Source organism: Lepisma saccharinum, chromosome 2 (genome assembly GCF_977018435.1).
Source record: "Lepisma saccharinum chromosome 2, izLepSacc3.1, whole genome shotgun sequence".
In the NCBI taxonomy this organism is placed as follows: Eukaryota; Metazoa; Arthropoda; class Insecta; order Zygentoma; family Lepismatidae; genus Lepisma; species Lepisma saccharinum.
In genome coordinates this window covers 191,342,248-191,367,140 of record NC_139230.1, presented here as the reverse complement: position 1 = coordinate 191,367,140, position 24,893 = coordinate 191,342,248, and the positions used below count along the sequence as shown (strand labels likewise).

Sequence of the window (24,893 nt, the reverse complement as noted above, 5' to 3'; positions counted from 1 at the left end):
TGTAACGCTTTCCAAAACTCAACCTGAACCGCAGAATTTTTACAGGTTTTTAGCGTAAGTTATCACGTGCACGTTTCGTACATGCGTCAGTTTGGTGACATTCGATAATTTCATCCTTTTTATCAATCATAACTTTTATTCATCAAGTTTTATTCATTATCTTGTTACCCCTTACACATCTTTCTCTAAAATATTTACTGACAAATATTCATTACAAAAAAATTTTGTTCCACCTTGAGCAATTTGCATCTGATGTGCTTCCATCTATCGTTGACTCTTTGAATTACATTTATTTTCGTCTTGTGTTAGCCAAACTGATTGTGAAAACATTGAAAAGAGAAAATAGCCTATGTAGTGAGAAGCATGAAAATCGTGAATCAATTTGTACTTAGTGATAAGAATAGCTAACACAAAAACAGGTAAATGAAACTCGGCAACAATTACATGTTCAGTTACCTTTTTCCTTGAAACACCCATAGTTATGGATCACAAGCTGTGAATACATATTGGGAGCAGGTACAATCCACATATTCACAATCTCCGCCATTTGTTGAGGTGCCGTGACCAGGACCACGCTCCACACACCTTAATTACCCCAGGGATGGCCGCAAGTGAACCCCAGAGTCACTCCATGCATGAACATGATAGGAATAATTCCCACCTGAAATCACTCATCCCGAGAATCGAACCCGGGTCTCCCACGCAGCAGTCAGGCTTTATGGACCGACTAGACTACCATGACTCTCATATTCACATTTGTCATGTGTGTGCGTGTGTGTACGTATTGGCCTCCCCGATTGCATAATGGATAACTCCGTCGCCTTGTATTCAAGGCGTCCCGGGTTCGATTGCCCGTGGAGGAACAGAGTTCATGAGATCCACTTTTAATCTAAGGTCCTTTCACATTGAATGTATCTGTGCATGAAGTGGACTCAAACCTTACATATCAATGTGTTGTGCGTGTGTGTAAAGTTTTTTGTTCAAAATATAGGACACAATTAATTTACACTGCACAAAAATAAATATATTTCATTTAATTAATGCTATGTAATACTATGTAATTATCTTAAAATATAAAATGCTTTTAAAAATTAATAATATCTTCAACGTTGAACACGGTTCAAGTTTCCTATACCCCTCACTGTATTTTAAAGTAATAAAACACCTAGTAACATATGACAAGGAATCTGAGTGCTTGTATAGGATATATCATTTTGTCTGGCTTAGAAGTATAATAAAATATATTTCCGTACTCAAAAAGTTTTTTTACACATCTAATACACCTCGATATGTGCACCATTAATAGCAGGACAATGTCCAACCTACATTCAAGATCCACCCATGTGTTGTACAGCCTTACTGCATTTACATTCCGGATTGCAGAAGAGATGCGACGTCGTAGATCAGGAAGCTCACTATCTCGTGATTGATACACTTGAGATTTTACAAAATCCACAGAAAAAAATCAAGTGGAGTAATATCTGTAGTAGTCTCCAGTAACAAACAAAAGTTCGTAATCTTCCCGATCTACGACCTCGCATCCGGAATGTGACAGCAGTGTTGCTCTACAACACATGGGCGGGGTCTGAATCTAAGTTAGAGGTCTGTTCTGCTACTAATGGTGCACATATCGAGATGTATTAGAAAAGAAAAACAAATTGAGTTACTATATAAATAGAGGGAAACTGTACGGAAGTATCTTAATATACTTAAAAGTATTAATTATTCTTTGATGATACACACTGTATATACAGGGTGGTCCAAAAGTGCGGAACGGGCCGAATAAAACCGAAATGCATGCGGTTATTGAAATTTTGTATGTGAACATGTAGTTTGGGGATGGGGGAAAACCTACCGAACCGCTTTTGAAATATGGCCGCCATCTTGGATCGAGATCACCTTTTTTAATTGGGAACCTAGGCATGTGAAACATGAAATTACGCTGGAAAAAGATCAAAAACACGATGGTAGCACTTATTTTTGCAAAACTTTATTCATGTTCATGCTACAGGGCGTTAAAGAAGTGTTTTCGACGGTTTCTCTCATTGTTGCAGGTACACTAAGAAATGGAGCTCACACAAGTAAAACACGTGGAAATCATCCGATGTGTGGGGAAAGAATCTCGAAAATCATCACCGAGGAGTTCAATCAGCTCCATCCAGAACGAGCTAACATTGTGGACAGCGCTGTGAGGAAACTGATCGCTAAGTTCAGAGAGACTGGATGTGTTGCAAACAGGCCCATATCAGGTAGGTCTAAGGTAGCCACAGATGAAGCTACATCAACAACTGTGTTGGCGGCAGTTACTTTGATTCCGCACCGTAGTATCCGAAGTCATGCTGCTGTTACTGGTGTGAGTCGTGCTTCCATTGTGAGGATTCTGAAAAGTCACAAATTGTATCCATACAAGATCCAGTTGCTTCAAAACCTGAGCGAGGACGATGCTCACCGCAGGATTGAATTTGAAGAAGAAATGTCCTGTAAGGTGTTACAAGACACTACCTTCGCTCACAAGGTGTTGTTCGCTGATGAAGCAAACTTTTATCTCAATGGGGAGGTGAACAGACAAAACATGAGATAATGGTCTGACTCGAATCCTCATTGGGTGCATACATCTGGGACAGTCCTCCGTTCAAAAGTGATGGTATGGTGTGCCATATGGGGAACCCGTGTGGTAGGACCTTTCTTCATTGACGGTACCCTCAATGCCAAGGATTATTTGAACTTACTGGATACACAAGTGTTTCCATCTCTCATGATCGAGGATGGCAGTTTCCCCGAGTTCTTTCAACTCGACGGCGCTCCCCCCGCAATTTCTTCAAAATGTTAGGGACTATCTGAACATTCAGTTTCCCAATCGGTGGATTTGGTGAATAGACTCAATATGACACTGGCCAACAATGGTGTACACATTGAGCATATCCTCTAACATCCTGCAACAATGAGAGAAATCGTTGAAAACACTTCTTTAAAACCTTGTAGCAATAACATGAATAAAGGTTTGCAAAAATGAATGCTACCATCGTGTTTGTGAGCTTTTTCCATTGCAATTTCATGTGCTACATGCCTAGATTCCCATTTAAAGAATGTGATCTCGGTCGGCTTTCGAGATAGCGACCATATTTCAAAAACGGTCGGTAGGTTTTATCCCATTACCAAACTACACGTACACATATAAAATTTCAATAGCCTCATGCATTTCCGTTCCGCACTTTTGGACTACCCTGTATATGTAGCAGGAATAATTTCCTTTTAATAGCATGAAAATAAATGAACTTGAAGGTCTAAAAATAAAGCTGCAATGAAAAGAGAAAAGACTAGTCCCGTAGATATCGAGCGTCCAAGATATTACAAACTGAATTCAATTCCCATAGTGCAAGATATTCAATGTGGTCTTATTTATAGTTTTGGCAGGCCAACTGCCTAGTTACGGCCCTGGACTTTTCTTTTAATTCAGGTGAATGATTGTTGTGATAAGACTCACAGCGAAATAAATGTCCAGGCTTCTGCCTTCGTTTAGAGTTTGTTTATCTTTATGAGGAGCCTCTTGTGAGGCCCCTTTCCAAAAACACACTTTATTGCATGTTATGTGACCTGAGTGTGTAAGCGATCTCGCTCTCTCATGATCTAGAACTTTTATGCTTTGTTGTTGAGTTGAGTTGCTGTTTTAAGTCCACTTTATGCACAGTAAGGCTAATCGGGACTGGACCTACAGTTTAAAGTGGAATCCTAGAACTTTTATGCAAGTACAACTAAACGTTCTTCAACTTTGAGACTTCTTATACCACAACCAAAAGTCAACAACCGGTTTTGTAAACTACTTTAGTCCCTTTAAATTGTTAGTAATACCTAGTAAAAATTATGATATTTCTATTATTAGTTTTATAAATATGATTAAGTAAACAGATTTGTAGTGTGCTGCCATCTATGAATGAATATCATTAACTTCTTCCACAGCCTTTTTGGTTGAAGATCTTGATGAATCAAAATTTATAATGTTCCAATGACATACCGAAGGGGTGGTCATAGGGCTGTAATCAACCCCCCCCCCAATAAAGGAAAAATATTTATGGGGTATTTGGGTACCTTGGAAAGCATGACATATTATTTTCTGATTTACGAAAGGGCCTCCCCGATGGAGCAGTGGTAGCGTTGTTGCCTTGTAATCAAGGCATCCCGGGTTCGATACCCGGAGGAGGATCAAGTGGTTCGGATCCCACTTTAAACTGTAGGTTCAGTCCCGATTAGCCTTACTGTGCATAAAGTGGACTTAAAAAAATCAACAAACTGCATTACAAAAATTTTCTCTCTCGAGATCTAGAGCTATCATATAATTTCTACCAAGTCTGGTTCAGCTTGGAGGCTTCTCATTTCGTAATGGAAAGTCAATTCTCGGTTACTTAAAGAAATTACGTTTGATTTATATGTTAATGTATCTAACTAATAATACCTGCCTTCAACCTGAAGACAACAGACTGCTAAGGAAGACGAGTGGAGGAATGTCACAAGCAATAATTGGACAGAATTCAACTGATAATCAATTTTGTATCTTAAACACTAATCATTCATTACTCTTACTAACTTAGTACTATACGTAACATACCTTTTAACTTTTCGCAAATTTCAATAAACAACATCTCATGTGGTAACACACAACTAACATATCTAATTTGACTTAATGATAATCTTTTACCACTTGTTCACATGCACCCTCTGCACATTCCACGACTGAATTAACACTTAACCAAACTTCCTGAAGCTCCTCAGGACTTCTATCCTGAAGAATCCAGGAACATCTAATAATCAACAATAACTAGAGGCATACATATTTCGTTTTTGATGAAAACATGATATGTGAAATAATACATTGTAATGTTAATTTTTCATGTTTCTGAAAGGTGTGAGGTGCATTTTCCTCCACTGTTTTGTCACGAAATAATGCAAAATAAACTGCAAAATCCGAAATAGAAGTTTCGAGTATATTTACCGACACGATACTTTTTAAGTCAGAATTATCCTGTGAGTTATACAATTTACGGAAAATTTGTTAATTCTGCTGTAAATATTTGAGAAGCAAGAATGGACCCCTTTATACAGGAATAAACACAATATTCAATATTCTGGTAACGACATAAATCTGATATCATAAGGGATATATTTATTTTGTGTAGTAAGTGCAGTTTTTAAATCAAATTTGGGATTATATTCACATTTTTTAAAACCAAAATGTAATTTTATATACCACATTTTCACCGCTATAACAGCGAAATTTTATTTTATTTACCGATTTTGAACCCGACGTTAACTCTGCTTTTGTACGGAAATTTTGCTTTTTTTTTCCAAAAATATGTGCCTCTAACAATAGCCAATAATAATCATACATAATCCTACTAATGATTATTCCCAGTTAGATTATTTTCATTTAGGCTATTATTATTTTTTTTAAGTTTACTTATTGTTATTTTCTTTCTTGTCTTCTTCTGTTTCACTAGCTTCCACTTTCTTAATTGTTTCATTAGCTAACTGGAATTTTTTTAATCCTCTTTTTCTTCTAGATCACTATGCGACATTTGCAATACCCTCCTTTCGTACTTCTCTTATCCACTATCAACTCAACTACTAAAAATAGTATATTGTTCTGGTCATCCGAAAATCCGATCCAGTACAGTGTATTGCTTTGTGGTATCATTGTATTGTATTGTATTCTACTGAATTATGAAATAATAAAAAATAGGAAACGTGGGAACCGTAAAATTCCGCGGATATATGACTTCCTGGTTTATTTTAAAGGCTCCAGGACACTAAGTGCATACCCCTGAATGTAGGCGGGTGGTGGAGGGGCTACTTCGAGAGTTCCCCCTCTCTCCTTCTTCATTCTTACATGAATAATAATAATAATAATAATAATAATAATAATAATAACAACCCATGGCTCGACAGCACTTGCATTCTTGTTCCTGGAACCGAAATAGGAACAAATTACTTTGTTCCAGTTAACTCCCAGTGCATTACTTGTGTCCATGCTCGATGTGGAGTAATGACGTCATCCCGTCATTTCTCACAGGAACTTAGCGCTCCATTCTACAACAGGCAATATAACGATAAATGAGCTTCAAACTTTGAAGTTCAAAGTGCGTGCAAAAGAGTTTGGTCGCTTTCCAAATGAACTCAACCGTTCACATTTCTCATCTCTTCTCCGTCCGTCACACACAAAACACGTAAATTAGAGCCAAAAAAAGTGATAGCGGAACCCAGAGAACTTCGGCGCAAAGGTGGTATATGTCGTTGGCCGCATTCGTCACGGACAGTTGTTCATGTACCACTTGTCGAGCCGTGACGTTTAGTTGGTTGGATGCTGTAAGAAAAGCAGGTATTGTGAACGAAGCGAGAAACAACATTTTATGAAACTTCAATGTTTGCCCCCCCATTTCCCCCCACTAGAATTGGTTTTCGTCCAAGGTCGGGAAGCAATGCTCCCGATGACCCCAGTGTTCTTGCGCCACTGCACACATTACACTGAATACAGAGAACTGCATGTCCTTTAAAAATCATTGAAATGAATGTTTACATATTCTACTGAGAGATGGCGCTGAGAATTGTTATAACGTAATACACTTTCTCCGTCTCTGGTTTTGAAATTCAAACATTCTTTTGTTGACATTTATTCCAAATAGTAAATAAAAATACTCTTACACATTAAAAATTAAATTTCTAAAGCAATGAAAAAGTTAAACTAAAGAAAGTTTCTCACTGTAAAAAAGTTGAGAGGGTGCTATAATAAACGGCTCAAGAAATGTTGCACGACTACTACCAAAATTTCCTTTTCTCTAATAGGGATAATAATCATGAACAATTGGATATTTTTGGGATAATAAAACAAATGAAAATAATGCATATCGTATCGTACCCAAGGTAAGAAGTATAAATTCTTAGCATAGTAGGAAACAGAGATAGGAATGCTGAATAAGTAATCAGGCAAAGGTCGGGTGATTGGCTTGGAAGGCGTATGTGTCATGAGTGTTGGAATTGTCAGGAGGTGTGATCAGTTGGCGAGAATACGAGAGAGAGAGTAAGATCTGCGGATTGTGACAGAGAAGCAAAGTGGAGAACGATTATTGGACGATGGTGTGTGATGGAATCGATGTCTGACAGGGAGGTCAGACAAGTGACATTTGAGAAGACAAGTGTTGGAACAATCTTCATGTATTTGTAAGGCAAGTAATATCCTTTCTAAACCAATCCATATCGGTTCAGTAATGGAGAGTATAAAACCCATATCTAACCTAAGTTAATTTATATCGCCATTCCTTTAAATGTAACCTCTTGCATTTATCACATTTAGGCCAAGCGAGTGATAACCATCTGAAAGATGAATGAGGAATAGCTACATCAACCAATACAATCTAGAGGTTCTTGGTTCGATCCCAAACGCAGCATTGGAGTTGCGTTACGATATATATATATATTGTGTCCCACAAGTCTTTCCCTGATTACAAACTTTATTCATATCCGCTATATGCAATGTAGAAATGTGAAAGTGGTGCCAAAATGTTGGAAAATTAACCAAGTTTATTTGTTGAAGGTTTAAGTAATGTGGCTGCAGTGTAGCAGTGTCAGTCGCAAGGAATCAGGAATTAATTCTCTTGACATCGGGTGGCATCTATCCATACAATGTTTCTTGGACTTGGCAGGATTTGGAAATGAAGACAATTCCATTTTTTAAATACCATCTTATTGATGGCAAATATTCTAGACGAAAGAATTCTATACATTTGAAAGTTCCTCTGCACTGTTATTGGTGACCGGGTCTCGTGATACCAAGAGGTCATGCTGAGCTTTTTCCTGATTTGTGAACATTTCCTGTTTTCTGGGCACTGACACTGCTACACTAACGCCACGTTACACAAACTTGCAACAAAAAAACTTGGTTAGTTTACCAACATTTTGGCACCACTTTCACATCTCTACCTTGCATATAGCTGATATGAATAAAGCTTGTAATCAGGGAAACACTTCTGGGACACCCGGTATATATATATATATATATATATATATATATATATATATATATATATATATATATATATATATATGGGGTGTAAGGGGTGACCTTCCACGTAGTACACCCAAATGTCAACCTCACTTCCACGTTAGTGCACCCTGGACTGAAGACTAACGAGGCTCTGGCGACTGGCCCCATGGCCAGTATAATTTTGTTCGTATTGTCCTGTTCTTTTGTCCTTATGTGTGCTGAGTGCCCTTTTACAGCCTCAGCTTTTAACAGAAGTCAGAACATTTTAAGATTTTTAATTATGCAACGTTAGAGTTGTTCTTTGTAATGATAAGGGGCTGGCCCCCGTATAATGTGACGGGAGCAAAATAGCCTAAGTGCTGACGCTCCCACAATTTCAAAATCAAAATCAAATCAAAATATATATATATATATACTCTATGTGATCAAAAGTATCCGGACACACAGCAAAACGTGTATTTATCATAGAGGGTGACACAGTACTGCCATCTACCGCATGGAACACATAGTTAGCGAACTCAGTAGTCTGCAGACAGTGAGATACAGCAGTATGGGATGGTCTGAGGAACTCGCAGACTTTCAACGTAGTCAGTTGGTTGGGTGCCACTTGTGTAGGAAGTCTGTGCAGGTATCAGTTCGTACCGAGCTCCGCTCTTCGCGTGAGAAGGCTTAGTGATCGAACTGTCCGAGTTAGCTAGGGCCGTATACGGTTTGCTAGTGTTGTGTTAGTTCTTTTTTCCTTTGGAGTGCAAGCGAGGTTTTGACTACAATTACCGTGAGCCAGTGAAGATACGATGAAATAGTTCACGATGAATACACAAAGAGAAAACACCTTGAAATTTGTTTTCCGTGAGGTCAAAACGCGACCTACGTCATTGGATTTTCATCGATGGTTTCATGATGTCTACCAAGTGCCTACGAACCAAGTGCTCAGTTTTGAAATAGATTACTTTCGTAAGTGTTTGTACGTGAAATTTGCGACAAAAGTGGTAGGAGAAAAGTTACTAAATGATTTTGGTGCTGAGGTAATCTACAGTGACGTAGATGGTGATCATAAAGTTGAAGTAGAATGGGCCCACCAGCGGCATGTAATCGTCAGAATCCATGTAGTCCCAATTGAATTAAGTGCAGAAGTGATAAGTTGTGTCATGAGGTCTTATGGGGAAGTGTTAAAAATTGAAGACGAGACATACTCTGCAGATCACATTTACCCTACTCGAACTGGACGTGTCTTGATTAAAATGATACTACGTAAACCCATACCCTCATATGTAACAATGAATGGAGACTCTTATTGGGTAACATACCCTGGGCAGGTGCGTACGTGCCTCGCGTGTTCGGGGGAGGATCATGTAGTTGCTCAGTGCCCTAAGCGTCGATCCTCAGGGAACCAGCCCCGCAGGGGTCCGGTTAATATACCCGCTGACAATGTACCGATGGTATATGAACCAACTGTGCTACCCGTACGGACTAAACCAAGAGATTCAGCTCCGTTAGTTGCAGAAGTCCCAGCGTCAGGAGATAGCAATGGAGGGAACACGGATAGCCCCAGAATCACCGACGAGGAGACAGGTACCAGACAGGAAGTTAGTGAGAAGAATGCACCAACAGGAAGAGAAAGAGATGGAGCAGCCAACATTGACCACTTCAGAGGAGATGCATCACATACCCCCGCCCCCACCCCCAAGTGCTTTGTTCGCGGAGGCAGAATTCCCCGTAGTTACCTCTCCTAGGAAATCACGGTCAAGATCTGTATCAAGGTTACGGTCAGTGGCGGAAGAGTCCATGGTGCTACGTAGAAAGAAGAAGAAAAATAATGAATGCGTAAGTTCCACAATAGTTCATAACGAATTTAGAGTAGAACCTGGTACCCCAAAACAAGATGTTTCAAAGGGTAGTTTAACAAGTCATTCAGGAAATGTAATTAAAGAGAAACCTTCGACGAGTAACAAACTTACCCCAGATTTATTTAGTGGAAAGCATAGTTAATGCATTCTAGGCAGAAATTAGAGTTTAGTAATGTTGAAGAATGTAAGTAAGTTAAGTTCTCTTTTGTGGACAGTTCTAATCATGCAAACATTTACCTTGGCATCTATAAATTTGAATCAAATGCAAAGTAAGACCAAAATAATTGCTCTCAATGACTTTCTCATTAAATCGTCTATTGATGTGGCCCTCTTACAAGAGGTAGCCATAGACGATTTTTCTGTACTGAACATGTTTAAAGTTTACAACAATTTTACTCCCTTTGCACAAGGGACTGCCATAGCATGTAGGCGACACTTGGATTTACGTAATGTAGTGCCCCATCCCACGGGCAGACAAATCAGTGCCAAATTAGGCTCAGTGTTTCTCTGTAATGTGTATGCTCCGTCAGGAAGCCAAAACAGACGGGAAAGAGAAGATTTTTTTTCAACAGTTGTAGGGCCCGAGTTGACATCCCACACACTAGACACTATACTAGTGGGAGATTTTAACTGCGTAATTCGTTCACAAGATCAAAATCCAGGATACAACTTCTCACGTGCGCTCTATGAATTAACGCAGGGGTTACAACTGCGTGACGCTTGGATACACACCAATGGCGAAAGTCAAGGTTACACACATATCACCTCCAATAGTGCGTCAAGGATCGATAGGTTTTATGTCGCACCACGATTTCAGGAATATATCATTAGTGTTCAAAATTTTCCAGTATGCTTTAGTGATCATAGTGTCCCAATTCTCAAAATAAATTTAGATTTGATCAAACCCCGACAAGGTAGCGGATACTGGCTTTTAAATAGCACATTATTACGCAATGGTAGTTATGTCCAGCTAATCAGGGAAACGTGGAACGAACTCAAGGCCTCTCGGCCAGTGCACAAGACCCTAATCGAGTGGTGGGAAACTCGAGTTAAGCCTAAATTTCGTCAGGTCAGTAAATTCTTCAGTGCAGAGGTTAGTAGAGATCAAAGAAACAAATATAATTTTTTGTATGCAGTCTTGAATGATCTCCATCGTTTAGCATTGCAAGGTAATTTCGATCGTCCTTATGCAAATGAAATAAAAGCGCAATTACTTGCTATACATAGGAAACGAAAATCTGCAGCAATAATAAAGAGCAAGATTCTTCCTATAGACCCAGACGAGCAAGCCACACTAAGTCACATTCTTCAAGAACATAAACACGCCAGGAGTCACGTTATTCATAAATTAACTTTAGATTCCGGTGAAGTTGTCACCAGCCCTCATAGTATACACGACAGGTTTTTGCAATACTATAAAAATCTTCTTGGTCAAGCCTTTAATCCAACAGAAACGCAATGCAATTTTTTGAACTACCTCCCTGCGTCACTGACAGAAAATGAAATAACTGAGCTCACACAACCGTTTAGTAAAAAGGAGGTTCATGATGCAGTATTCAAAGCTCCGAGGAATAAAACTACAGCCGAAGATGGATTACCATCAGAATTCTATCAATGTTTCTGGGATCTAATAGGAGACGAATTAACGGAATGGGTCAACGAAGTGTTGACAACAGGGACCATAGGAAAGACCAGTAGCACGGGAGTTATAGTGTTAGTTCCCAAAAAGGCAAATCCAAAGTTCGTCACAGATTTTAGGCCAATTTCCATATTGAGCAGTGACATCAAACTTATAAGTAGGTGCATAAATCAGCGTTTAAAAAAATATATGGTTAAACTTATTGGCAATTTACAGTTCGCTTGTAATACGTCCCAAAGTATACATCACTTGCTACAAACGATAAGAGACGTAATTATTACCAAACAAAATAAGAATGCATCAGAGGCAATTCTATCTTTAGATTTTTCTCAAGCATATGACAGAGTGAGCCACGAATATCTGTACAAAGTCTTAGAAGCATATGGCTTCGGAGACACTTTTCTTAATTGGATAAAAACATTATATAATCATATGCTGCTAAAACTCAAAATAAATGGTTTCTTGACAACAAGTTTTAAAATGCGACGAGGTGTACTACAAGGTATTCCCTTGAGTAGCACATTGTACGTCCTCACAATAGCCCCCTTTTTGTTTAGTATCCAGCATCATTTACAGGGCATTTCTATGGCTTCCACCACAATACAAGTTGGCAGTTTCATGGACGACGTCACGATTTTTCTCAAGGATGAAAGAGATCTGTACAGTGTTAAAAGCCAAATACATACTTTTGAGCTCACATCAGGAGCAAAACTAAACAATCGAAAGTCATTCCTAATGCCCCTTGGCAAGGAGAATCCTTTCACAAAAAATACGGAGATCCCTGTAGACAAGAAAATAAAAGTTTTAGGTATCAACTTCTATGCAAATATCGATGAAACGATCGAAGCCAATAGTAATCTCACGTGCGAGAGGGCAATCTACGTCCTCAGAGTGAACAAGATGCGCTCTCTGAGTTTAAAAACACGAGTAAGATTTATCAACGTTTTTGCTCTCTCTAAACTTTGGTATGTAGCAAAAATCCTGCCCTTCAAAACACAGCACTTAGCCAAGGTCAACAAAGCTGTTGGCCTTTTTTTGTGGCACGATACAATTTTCCGGGTGGCAATGAATGAGGTCACGTTATCAGAGAAGACAGGTGGTTTGGCACTAATACACGTGAACACACAGGCAAGAGCATTGTTTGTACAGACTGGCCTTAAAACAGCTTTCTCACTGCACGAGTCAACGACCCAAGCATGTATACAGACGATAATACAGGACATTCCATTAGAAGCTCCCATCGATATCCAAAGTATCCCCAAAAGATTTTCGTTTTATAAGGTCATCGCTTTACAGGTATGCTACCAGTTATTACGACATGATACAATTACACCATCTGTTAAAAAGTTATATAGTGAAATCAATAGTTTCAAGCACACAGTACCGCGAATAGTCAGGGATTTCAATACACATAATTGGCCACAAATATGGGAAAATGTCTCCGCCAAACACCTTTCAAAAGCTGCCCAATCAATATGGTACAAAGTGGTTCATCGTGTTATAGTGACAAGAGATAGGACATACCAATATGGAATCAGTGACTCTCCTAACTGTATATCATGCAACGTGCCTGACTCTTTAGACCACAGGATAACCAAGTGTCGCAACTCCTCCACGGCGTGGAACAAATTGCGAACAATGCTCAGTCGTATATGCCGCACCTCATTAACAAAGTTTACGGATACAGATATAGTTTTTCCTGCTTTCAATTTTTATCCACCAACAAAACAACGAGCAGTACAATGGTTGATAACAGAATACTTATTATATATATTTCACAATGACGAGAGCAGTTTTAAGAAACAATTCAGTATCTTCTTGCAAGAACAATATGAAAAAATTCCTCTCCAAGCAAGGAAGAAATGGTATGCAAATTTCTTATTAGTGCTTTATACTTAATTTAGGTCAAACAAAAATGTAAAGCTTAACCAGATAGAAATACGAATTGTAATAGCAGTACTACACTTATGTCAAAAACAATGTAATTCCATAACTTGTATATCAGAATGAGACAATAAAAAAAAAAAAAAAACGGGCAGAGTATCCAGTGTTCTTCATTGGCCACCTATATACCCACACAAATGAATTTCGGTCTGATGTTAGGGTGCTGGGCACTTTATCGGTTCGTCCCTTTTTGATATTTTTTATATTTAATTTTTTTCTTTCTGGTCTGGTCTGAGACCTCCACTCTATAACAGGTGACGGCGGAACAGTGTGGGAGGGAGACCAGCAGTCGGTAGGTAAGCCAAGGCCCGCCATGAGCTGTAGAGCTGAGGGGTTATGGGTTGTTATGGTTAATTTTTTCTTTAACCTTTTCTGCAATTGTGGACATATATTTTATTATTTTTCGTTTTATGATAACACGGTAAGTAAGCAGTACAAATGAATGCACATATGACAAAACACCTGTCATGTCAGCTGAGGATCTCGTTGCACGCATTAATTTCGTCGCAGCGACGATATCAGACACCGGGGGCTTGTTTGCTCGCACTAGACAATCCTTGATTCGGCGTTGTCATCTCTGCGTGGAAGTTAATGGCAGACAGTTTGAAAATTGTCTGTGATGTGGTTCCCTCGGCACCTCCACTCTGCACACAGTGAACATGTCGACACATATGCAACCTACCGCAGCACCACCACCATCTTTGTTTTTTCTACGTAATGGTGATGTCCACTACGGATATTCGCTTTCTTCTTAGTTGTCAGTCTCCACACATCACTTTCCGTGGATAACACATCTCGCTAATCCCTTCCCTACACCCATGACTTCAACAGGCCCATTCGCTTCCTTTGGGGAATCCCTTGCGCATCAACTTCACACATCTGCCATGTGCTTTTTTGAATAGAGCATGCCGCATTTCTTTGTGGAACGCCCTTCGCCGCGGTCATATGGTTGGCCGTTGTGCCACTATTTCCTTGTAAACATAATTTTCACACTTTTTCCCCACTTCAATAACTCCGAATGGGTGCAGTTATTCGGCATTTCGGCACATGAATTTTTTTGTGTTTATTTTCACTTAAAGAATCAGCTCCTAAGCAATGGAAACGAACATTAGTAACACCCTGTATATGAGTGTGTTCCAAGGATGACGATTATCGGCCGGATATCATATTATTATATTGATTCATCAGGAAACATGCAAAAAACTTTAGAAATAGAAATTATATTTTAAAATGTAGTCTGTAGTTTCGTTGGTTAAGAGAAATGATAGTGTTTGGAAACTTAACATTTAAGAGTAACTGAGTGTCAAATATACCTCATCCCAAAATACTGTATATCGGTTACAGTTACTCATTTGAAAAAGTAACTCATTACTTTAAGAAGTAATTACGTTACTTTTAGTAAGATGAGATATTTGTATTGTTTCGCGTTGCTTTTCATCACATTTTGACTAATCGTGAAGATGTGGATGAGTGATGATTAGATGAAATTGATGAAGGGGCAATAACAGAAACATCCATGCTCAAGCCGGGATTTGATCTCGGGTACTTGGATTGCTGGATCGAAAGTGGACCACTTAGCCGACTTGGCTTTATTTCCTATAATGTAAAACAAAAAAGTACTTATAGATAACACTGCTACCAGACGACTTGATAAGTACAGGGTTATTCAGAAAGCAGGAGCAGATTACAAATCCTTATCTTGAACACGTGTAAAATATGCTAACATGTGCTATTCGTCACCGAAAAAAGTAGAAATCAAAGATTTCATAATCCCGGTAGAATTTCCATTTGATCCTGTACGGTGGTGAATGAAATGTGCCGACTTCACAACTAGTTTAAAGCCCATGCTGTAAAGGGGAACTTGGCACACAGACCAAATAGGACAATATCCAACTGCATGGAAGATTATACTGCTTGTTGTTGTAGGCACCAGAGCCTCGTTAGTCTGCAAAATGCGGACCAGGGTGTACTTACTACGAGGAAGAGGTTGATGACTAGATGCCTTCCCCAAAGGTCACTCCTTGCTCCCTAGACAGGGTATCGAACTCGGATCCTTCGGCAACTAGGTCGCCTATGTATGTACACTGGGATCCATGAGTATTACGGTGCAAATTGTCCAAAGCTATTTTCATTAATTTTTCTCTCACATCCTATGTTTTTAAGCGATGGATTTTTATGTATGCTGGTGCAGAAGTTGTCAGCAGCTTGTTTTGAGTTTTATTTTAATTCTTAAAGCTCTTATTGCGTCAAAGAGTGCACGAATTGGTGATGGACAATTTCCACGGTAATACTCATGGATCCCATTGTACCACTGAACACGCTCGGCAACGAGGTGTAGGCTATACGTTCGTTTGACTAATAGATTGCACAGAATAATGTTTCACGCTACGTTGATGGAATCCAGGACGACTCCTCTTAGGTTAATTAGTAGAGAATACTTTTCGCAGCAAAGTAATATTCATTATACATTTGTATTTGCGTGTATTAGAAACGATTCAAGAACGAAGAGATTAACATGACAACGTTAATCATAGTATTCCTTCTCCCTGGAATATATCGGTACTTGTTTAATGTGTTCAATAAAATTATTAAATTCTACCATATCAAATCTGCTTGGAAAGACTCGCTTTGCGTACTTCCAAACCTGCATCTTCAGTTTCCATGTGGGTACATTCGGAAGCGTGGGTAGACATGGTAGCATCATTCCATTGTAAGGAAAGCACCAAACAATGTATGACAGATGAAGTACGGAACATCAACATTGCATCTGTAGCGCTCTCGCTGCTTGGAAAACAATGTTCCTGGTTTGCTATTGCGGTTTTCTTTGTAATAAATATCTCTGGATCTATTGGCAGAGACCTGCTGTAGACGCGATACTCTGGACTTGCTTGAGTTCTTTGCTGCAAGTAAATATCAGTCGAGAACCTGAACGGAAGCGTGGTAGAATCATGGTACGGCTTTCGAAACTAGATCAGCCATGTCAAAGAAGGAAAGAAAAACAATCGAAATTAGGAAACAAAAATAAAAATTACAGCATGATATCATGGGAGTGTGCGGACCCTCTGATTAAGGGGGTCAAAACCTTAATGAGACACCGTTTTATTGTATTGATAAGTATGAAAGGGACGTGTGTAGTGAGTTTCCGGACCCACAGAAAGTCCAATTAGTGTACTATATATACACATATTTTCCCTATAATGTTAGTGTCCCTTCAAAAAATAGCTTGAATTTGAAGTTACCATGTTCCTGTAATGCCCTTGCATTAATTAACATATTACTGGAACTGAAATGAAATTTGATGTGCGAGATACGGAAATTATTGCTACATTTCATTTTACAGGGGGGCGTGGCCTACTTGCCCCATCCTATTGGACGTTTACGGATTGTCCAATTTCATACGAGAATACGTAATTTTTCTAAAAGTTTAATATTTTTTGATAACGACGATAAGATTTCTCTACACTTGGTTTCTAAGTGAAATAATTAGGGGGACAACTGCCCACCCGTGCGAACGCCTATGCATAATATATTAGAATGATGGACATTCCAGACACATTACATATGAGTATAGAAGTTTGGATTCAAGTGTAAGTACATGAGTTTTAACAGAGAATGTTGGTGTAAATTCATTATATATTAGGATAAGAGATGGCGCTGGACAGCATTATTTAATTAGAACAAACTTCTAAATCTGTGGCCGTTAATTAAAAATATTTTCAAAAATTTATATTCGGATTAGAAAGCATAAACACTTTTAAAGATTTCTACCTTATTTTTTTTAAAAAAAAAACACTGAAAATCCATTTATCATAAGTTTCTCGCTATAGAAATTACAGACTGTCTTATGATACAGAGACCAAAGAAATCTTACGGTATGCTAACTAATGCCTTTTATCTTTCTCTGTTAGGTGCACTGGAATCTGTTCTTAACTTTTTGGAGAAAGGTACCAATTGGTTCCTTCATATTAATGAATAAATAATAATAATAAATATAATCAGTGGCGTAGTCGTAAAATAAATAGTGCCTTGCAAATTGCATCACAATGACAAAACACTATAGCTCTTGTCCAGTCTTACGGTGGGCGGCCTAAGATGCTGTCAAGGGAAGTGGTGAGCAAGGAATACGCCGCAGACCAACAGCACTAGCGTCGAGAGTTACGACGTTGCAGGAGGAGGTACTTCGCTCATCTCGTTCTGCAAGCTGTTGTGTTTCTTATCGCGCTGGATTGGTAGTTAAAATTGTATTTTTTATTATAATTGAAGACTAAAATTGGTACACGCTGTAAGTGCCACAATAATTCGAACACCGTTTTACACGTTAAACTGTGAAATGAGCCATGCTTTATAATGTAGTAAACGTGAAATGTAGCTGGTAGCCAACTGAATAGTTCAAAGGGCGTGTAAAAGGTCACTAGTGTGCACGTTCTTACGGTCTGATGTGCGGAACGATGCGATTTCCCAACACTTTCGCTTTGCCACTTACAACGTTTACTGCTTTGAGTCCTCAATTATTAATACAATTATTATTGTAATTGTCATCAACCAGGACGGTGCCTTGGTGAGCTTTAGCACGACTACACCACTGAATGCAAGAATACAATACATATTACAAAATATTATGATGATGGAGCAGCAGAATAGGTGTTCTTAACTAATTTCGGTATGCTGATTTCGGATTGCTACTCATTTTTCTCCATCACGTACCATTTTCGAGATATGCGTGACGTCATATTTAGTCGCTATATCAATGTATGCTCAACTGAATTATCTTTTTCGTGTAATCTGGCAAACTGTTTGCGTGTCAAATCATCATGTATACCTTCAGTCGTGTCTTACGTGTTGGTATGTGAGGTTTATTGTAACCCTGTTTGCTACAAAAAATATATTATTATAGTATATCGTAATAAATAAACATGCAGTTTACAGAGTTTGATTTGTGCAGTGACACAGTGGACTGTGCTGTGATAAACTAAGTCGACTGAGAGAACCCGTTAGCTGTGTATATCACCCTAACACTTTCTGTTACGTTTCTGACGAATGCACTCCAAAATTGCAAAGTAAAAACATCACAGATTGTGTAAAGATAGTGTACCGACTGCACTTTGGTTGTCACTGGGAGATCAAGACCGCCCACATGCCTCATATGGTACATGTCATAGTTGTGCTGTAACGCTAAGACAGTGATTGAAAGGTATTCATTCAATGCCTTTTGATGTATCTATGACATGGCCTCAACTAAGGGACCACGTGATAGATTGTTATTTTTGTCGAACTGTAATGCGTGGCTATTTATCATGTGTAAATGCCAATGTGCTCTTCGCATTGAAGTCGGTACCACATATTGAGGTACCAATTCTTAAATCACTATCCACCACAGTGCAATTGAACATTTCTTGTGACCAGGAAGTTCTTTCAAATATAAAGGATGATGTTCCTCTACGCTGGGAGGAACCAGGCAACGACGTCTATAGTGTCTCAAAGGCAACAGATCCCGTTGCAGTAGCACTTGCAGAGACGAATTCTCACAGGTAAAACAGCGCCAGCGAAAATGCAGGGGAAGCCAGGCCAGCTCGGTAGCTCAGCTTATGAAGTTAACGTAGAGCAGTTGGTTATACTCTGTTTTGTCGCCCCCCGTGGCGGAGTGGTTAGCACTTCGCGCTACTACGCCGGAGGTCCCGGGTTCGAATCCTGGCTCGGACATGGATGTTTGTGATTGTCTGTCCTGAAAGTCCTGAAAAGAAAGTGGTAGAGCAATGGCAGGGATTGCCAGAGACCCGGGTTCGAGTCCTGGTCGAGCCTGCATTTTTCTCTCAAAATCTACATAACCCAAGTTGTTTTCTTCCTGAAAGGTTGATCGTTAAGTAGGCAGGGCCGTGTGTGTATTTTTCACTATTTTGTGAGAAAGTGTATCAAGCAAAAAAGAGGCAAAAGATCCTGGACTAAATATTTGGCCATATGCTGCCTCTCCCTCCTTCAATAAAGAATGCTGGATGCAAAGTGAAAGATACTCTTCCAGTCATTTATTATAGAGGAAAGTTTGTTCTAAGTTCAGTTTATTCTCAGATAGGCTAATCGGGACTGGATCCAGAGTTAACATTTGCCTCCGTCATAGATCGGACTCGGGATTACTTGATTACAAGGTGACAGCATTTATAACTACGCCATCAATGAGGCCCTCACGAATATATAATGCAAGAAAGCAGTAGTTAGTGTACCGCCTTGGAGTCGATAAATCAATTGATTGGAAAAGATCGATCAAAGATCAATTGATGATGTAGTTGTGTGGGCAAGCAAGGGTTATTGTTGTTCGCGATGACGTCATAAAATGGGTGGGGTGAATTTGTGTGGATGATTCTGATTGGTGGGTTGTTTTAAAATGGGCGGGGCCTAATTTTGTGAGGAGCGTTTTGATTGGTTGTTGGGTAGGAGGAAAAGTATTCGGGTTTTTCCCGCGGCGTCTGGAAACAGATGGCGTTGGATGATTCTGAAATTCTGGGAATGTGGGTTGGGGAGGAGGATAAGTATCGTCGATTATCCGGTGACGGTTGGTTTTCTCGGAATTTCCGGCGTCTGAAAACAGATGGCGTTGATGAGGCTTTTAAGGCATGCGGTGAAGGTTAAGTGTCTGTTCTTGGAAAATGTGGTTTGTTGAGTGTTGGTTCGAGGAAATGTTGTGAGTATTAATGGATGTGGTTTGTGTAATGGGTCGGGAATGGTAATTGCTTTTGCAGTTTTGAGTCAAGTGTTTCAAGGTCTGTTTTTCAAGGAATTTTGTCGGGAGATTATTTCAGGGTCTGGTGAATGTTCGAGCAGATGGCGTTGAAGTGTTGAGTGTTCGAGTTCTAGGAATTGTGTGGGATGAGAGTAGGGTTTCGGGAGGAATGAGTAATGTTTGATGTCTGGTGTTAATTGGTTTGGTGTTGCGAGAAAGATTATCGTTAAGTGGTTCCAGGAATTGGTGAGCGATATGTGTGTGTGTGGACGGTTGAGGGTGATATGCATGGACAGGATGAATGATGTGCGGAATGGTTGAATGCTGTGCTGGAAGGAGGATTCTCTGCAAAGCATGTGGGATAGCACGTGATGGAGAAAGAGCATAAGGAGAAAAAAGTGCCGGAGAAGACGGATGTAGATAAATTATACAGAATAAAAAAAGTACGATTCTCGGAAGAGTTGAGTGTGTACAGTGTACCAGGACAGGAAGAAGATAGGAGAGGCACGTGGGCGTTGGATGCTCTGCGCGAGAGATTACGTATCGAATATGACTGTGTTGATCGTCGGGAGGAAGGTATATAAAATGGAACGAGCCAGATATGCATCATAAGAGATACAACTGTCCGCCAGATAACTGTCCACAGCTCAGCCAGCACAATCGCCTGTCAGGTTGCAGATACTGTAGTGAGAAAAGTGATCAGTTTCAACGGATCAATCCTACCTGGTATATATATATAATATATAGTGGGTTATCTTGAGGTGAGTAGAAGTGTAAAATGGGTATAGGGAGCTGGATATTGCAATTTGTCGGCGGTGTAATGGGGATGAAACCTGCTGCTCCAGATTTGTTGCCAGCGACGACGACATCACGAAGTAGCCGTCTACTGCCGTCTCCTCCACGGACACCACGGTCGTCGGTACAGCCTGAAATGTTTAAGGATGAAAGCCCGTACGTGAGCGTTCCTAAGTATTTTACGGAACAGCAATTTCGTAGATCGTGGGAAGCAAAGAATGCTGCACAACACAAATATGAGAAGTTGAGACGCTGTGGTAGGGGTGAAACGTTGAGGAAAAGAAAACATGATGCTGATAAAAATATGCAGTATAATCCTTTGTACGGTTACATAGAACGTTCTCCGAGAAAGGCGATGTGTTTTGCATACCCTGTAACAGTCTCCGATTCGAAAAGACTGCATGGTGTTAAATCGAAAATATTTGAGAGTAATAGTCCCAAAGTGTTGGTTTTTGATAGTCCGGTAAGGTACAGGGAATCTCTTTTAATAACATTTTACAATAGAGATCTAGTGAATGAGAATTTTATGGAACTTGAAAGTAATGGTTTTCCGATCAGCATGCAGTACATCAAGAGTCGTAGAACAGGATTATGCGAGACACATTACCTTTTCGAGAGAGCACCTGTATACGGTCATTTGCCGTACCATGTGTGGAGCAATCGTGTAGCCGGTGAGATAGCATCTCACGGATATAATGCAGGACCTTTTACTGTAGTATCGGGAATTTCCTCAAAAGAATGCATCTGTATGGAGACAGAATCTGAACTAAATTCGGAACATGTAGATATATCCGATCTGCATGTTCCTCCACGTTGTCTGGTTACAAAATATATCATGATGACGGATGAGAGTTTAAATTGTGGGCGTGCCGCTGTCGAATTGACACGGTACGAAAATTTGGAACATTTACTGAATGAGGAGATTCCCCTGCTGTACCGAGTGGGGTGTCACAAAAAATACATGATAGTGGATTATAGTGATGTTGCAACCCTGATGCAGATATTTAGAAAACAATATCGGGAGTCTATGTTATCACTGGGTGAAATATTTCAGTGGTTTAACAGTAGTGTACCCCTACAGGAGTCGGTAAGCGATACATTAGGAGTAAAAGGTACTGCATTAGATTTAGAAGAGTTAGCCGACTATTGTTACAACCCGTTACGGCGTAACGATCTAAGATCAAAATATGCTTTTATTTCCAGTGTCCATAAAGTTGAAGAGCAGTTTTCAAGAGGTACAGGCCCACATCGTGAGTTCCCCGAAATAATAGAGGAGACTGACACGTCGGAAGCAGAAAACGATACAGCTTGAAAGGTGAGAAAATAAAAATCATTACCTGTGGCAGCAGAGGTTTATTTTGAAGATGTACATACAGCCTATGGTGGGGGGGTTAGCTGTTCCCGGTCCTCGGGTGGTGGTAATGGAGGCGTACGATGTCCGTCCTCCTCCTCCCGCTGCACCAAATCAATGAGGGGTGGATCTTCCTCCTCTTCCGGAGCAGGAGAAGGAGGACGAACGTAGCCTCTGAGGACCGCAGGAGGTATCAGTTGAAGCAGGTTATCGGCTCTACGAGCATTGCGTCGACCCATTCTGAAAAACAATATATAATAATTAAAGAAATATATTCGGTTCCATGTAGATATTGGCTGTAAAAGAAAAAGTGGTATGTGACATATATAATCAGAAAATGGTGAACATGCATGTGAAACCAGGCCACAACTGAGGACATTTTGAAACGTGAGGTCTGGGAGAAACAGGACCGTGACTGAGGGTCTTTTATTTCAATTTTGTTCAAAAACGTTTTAAACTTGTTTAAAACATTTTAAACTTTTACGATTTTTCGATTTTAAATTTTCGATTTTATTTTTCAGATTTAAATTTCCATCTGTCCATAATTGAGCTACAAGGATAGTCGATAGGTTGTCGGACCATGTCAAAATATACAATGTTATAAGAAATAAATTAAAATAATTACCTTTGACGATAATAACGGAAAGTGTCGGCCATTCTTTCCCGATTGAGTCGACGCCGAAGTGCTGTTACTGCCAACGTCTGCTCGTAGACCCGTTCGATGTCAGCCTGCTCCTCCAGGCACCTCCTAACATCCCTGGTGAGCTCTGCGAAGTGCTCTTGTTCTTCTACACCTATTTGATATTGATCAAAAGCATTCCGCAGAGCCTCCCCCTGCTGCATGTTACGTTCCTGAAAATATGTGTGAATTAATATATAACAGTGATTACAGTTTGTGTAAAAAAAATATATATTGATTGATTGATTAGTTGTTTGAAGTCCACTTTATGCACGGTAAGGCTAATTGGGACTGGACCTACAGTTTAAAGTAGGATCCGAACCACTTGTGCCTCCACAGGGTATCGAACCCGGGACCCTTGATTACAAGGCGACGACGCTACCACTGCGCCATCGGGGAGGCCGAAATATATATATATATATACATAACTAATATATTTTCTGTCTATTTCAGATGACTACACTTCCACTAGGGTTCAGTCTGCTGTATGGAGACGTAAAAGAGGAGACGGGGACTACAACAGAAGAGAGAAGAAATTTGTGGAGCAAAGTTCACGCACGACAAGTAGAAAAGCATGTAGCCAGCTACGTCAATTTCTGCGAAGAAAACGGGTTGTCCGAAGATTTATTGCACCGACTAGAAGAAACGTGTAAAGATTTTGAAGTGAAGGTGGACACATTGGTGAAAATATTCAGCTTCATTATTGAAAAAAAAAGAAACGCGGCAGTGTTTGGTGATTTTGTAGAAAACATACAGAGAGTCCAATATGTACCCTCGCATTTATCGTTAAGAATCTGTTTCGAGTTAATGGAACTATTTAAAAGTGTAAGGAATGAAAGAGCAGAAAATAAAAAAACAGGGGGAACGGGGAAAGAGCTAGAGGAACGGATGGTGGAGATGTTGAAAAAGAGAAAACTGAACGAATAAACATTACTAATCTTACTAATACACTAACACGTTTCGTTCAGTTGTGGGATAATTAAACAATCTATCTGATTTTAAATTTATGCACAGAACCATAGGTTTCCATCGGGAATCGAACCCGAGATTGTACATATAATGTCTACATTGAGAGGTGTTGCATTTAATGGGTATAATGAAATATGTATAATAGTTTTTTGTAATAAAAATATATGGTGTATACAGAAAATATGTTATTTTTAATATGAATATGAAATAGGTACTTACCAAATTTCTATCCGCCATCGCACGTTCTTCTTGATCCAGCACGAAGTAACAGAATGAGTGGAGGAAAATCTGTTTCAGAAGTTCTGCAGACTTCCTTACATGCTTAAGTCATTAGCAAGCGTGTTACGCGGAAATCTGTGGAAGAGATTAAACTGCGGTGGCTGGAGTTCTTTATCACATCATGACAGATTTACAAGGAGGAAATTGCTGGACTGAGGCCTGCAGTTCTGAGATGAGTTTCACAGTAGTTCCTTGTTGCATCTGGTCGACTCTGATAACGTTATGTACATAGTACTTCCTTGTTCCATCCAGATAGATAATAAACGTATGGAGATATAATTGCGAAACCAACTTCCTTGTTGGGTCCTCACAGAACGTCTGAGAAAGAACATCGTGAGATAGATGATGTTGAAAATGTAGCGTTATTGTAATTGTGTTTGTTTCTTAAATAAACAGAATCAGAGTCGACCTACACATATAGAAAATTCGTTTTTACAGGGTTTGAGTGGACTCGTTGCAAAATACAAAATTAAAGCAATCAGTTTGTTTTTAGAACACACAGGGGGAGTCGAACCCCTTGAAAATGCAAAGTTATTTCTATTATTTCTTCCCGGGGCCAAACCGAGTCGGAATCGCCCTTTGAAAATGCACAGATATGGCAAATCAATTTTATGTTAAATCATACAGGGCCGGACAATAGGGCCCC

The 24,893-nt window shown here is 39.6% G+C and overlaps 1 protein-coding gene across 1 annotated transcript; it reads left to right on the top strand.

Moving 5' to 3' along the window:
• Positions 1–2,104: 2,104 nt before the first annotated feature.
• LOC145983807 (uncharacterized) lies at positions 2,105–2,581 on the top strand. The gene has a single exon (XM_083116851.1). It carries the CDS (start codon positions 2,105–2,107, stop codon positions 2,579–2,581), a length of 477 nt encoding a protein of 158 aa, XP_082972977.1.
• The last annotated feature ends 22,312 nt before the right edge of the window (positions 2,582–24,893 follow it).

Bases quoted from the DNA above. Each gene is read 5' to 3' on its own strand.
- LOC145983807 (XM_083116851.1), top strand. From the start codon at position 2,105: ATGTGTGGGGAAAGAATCTCGAAAATCATCACCGAGGAGTTCAATCAG.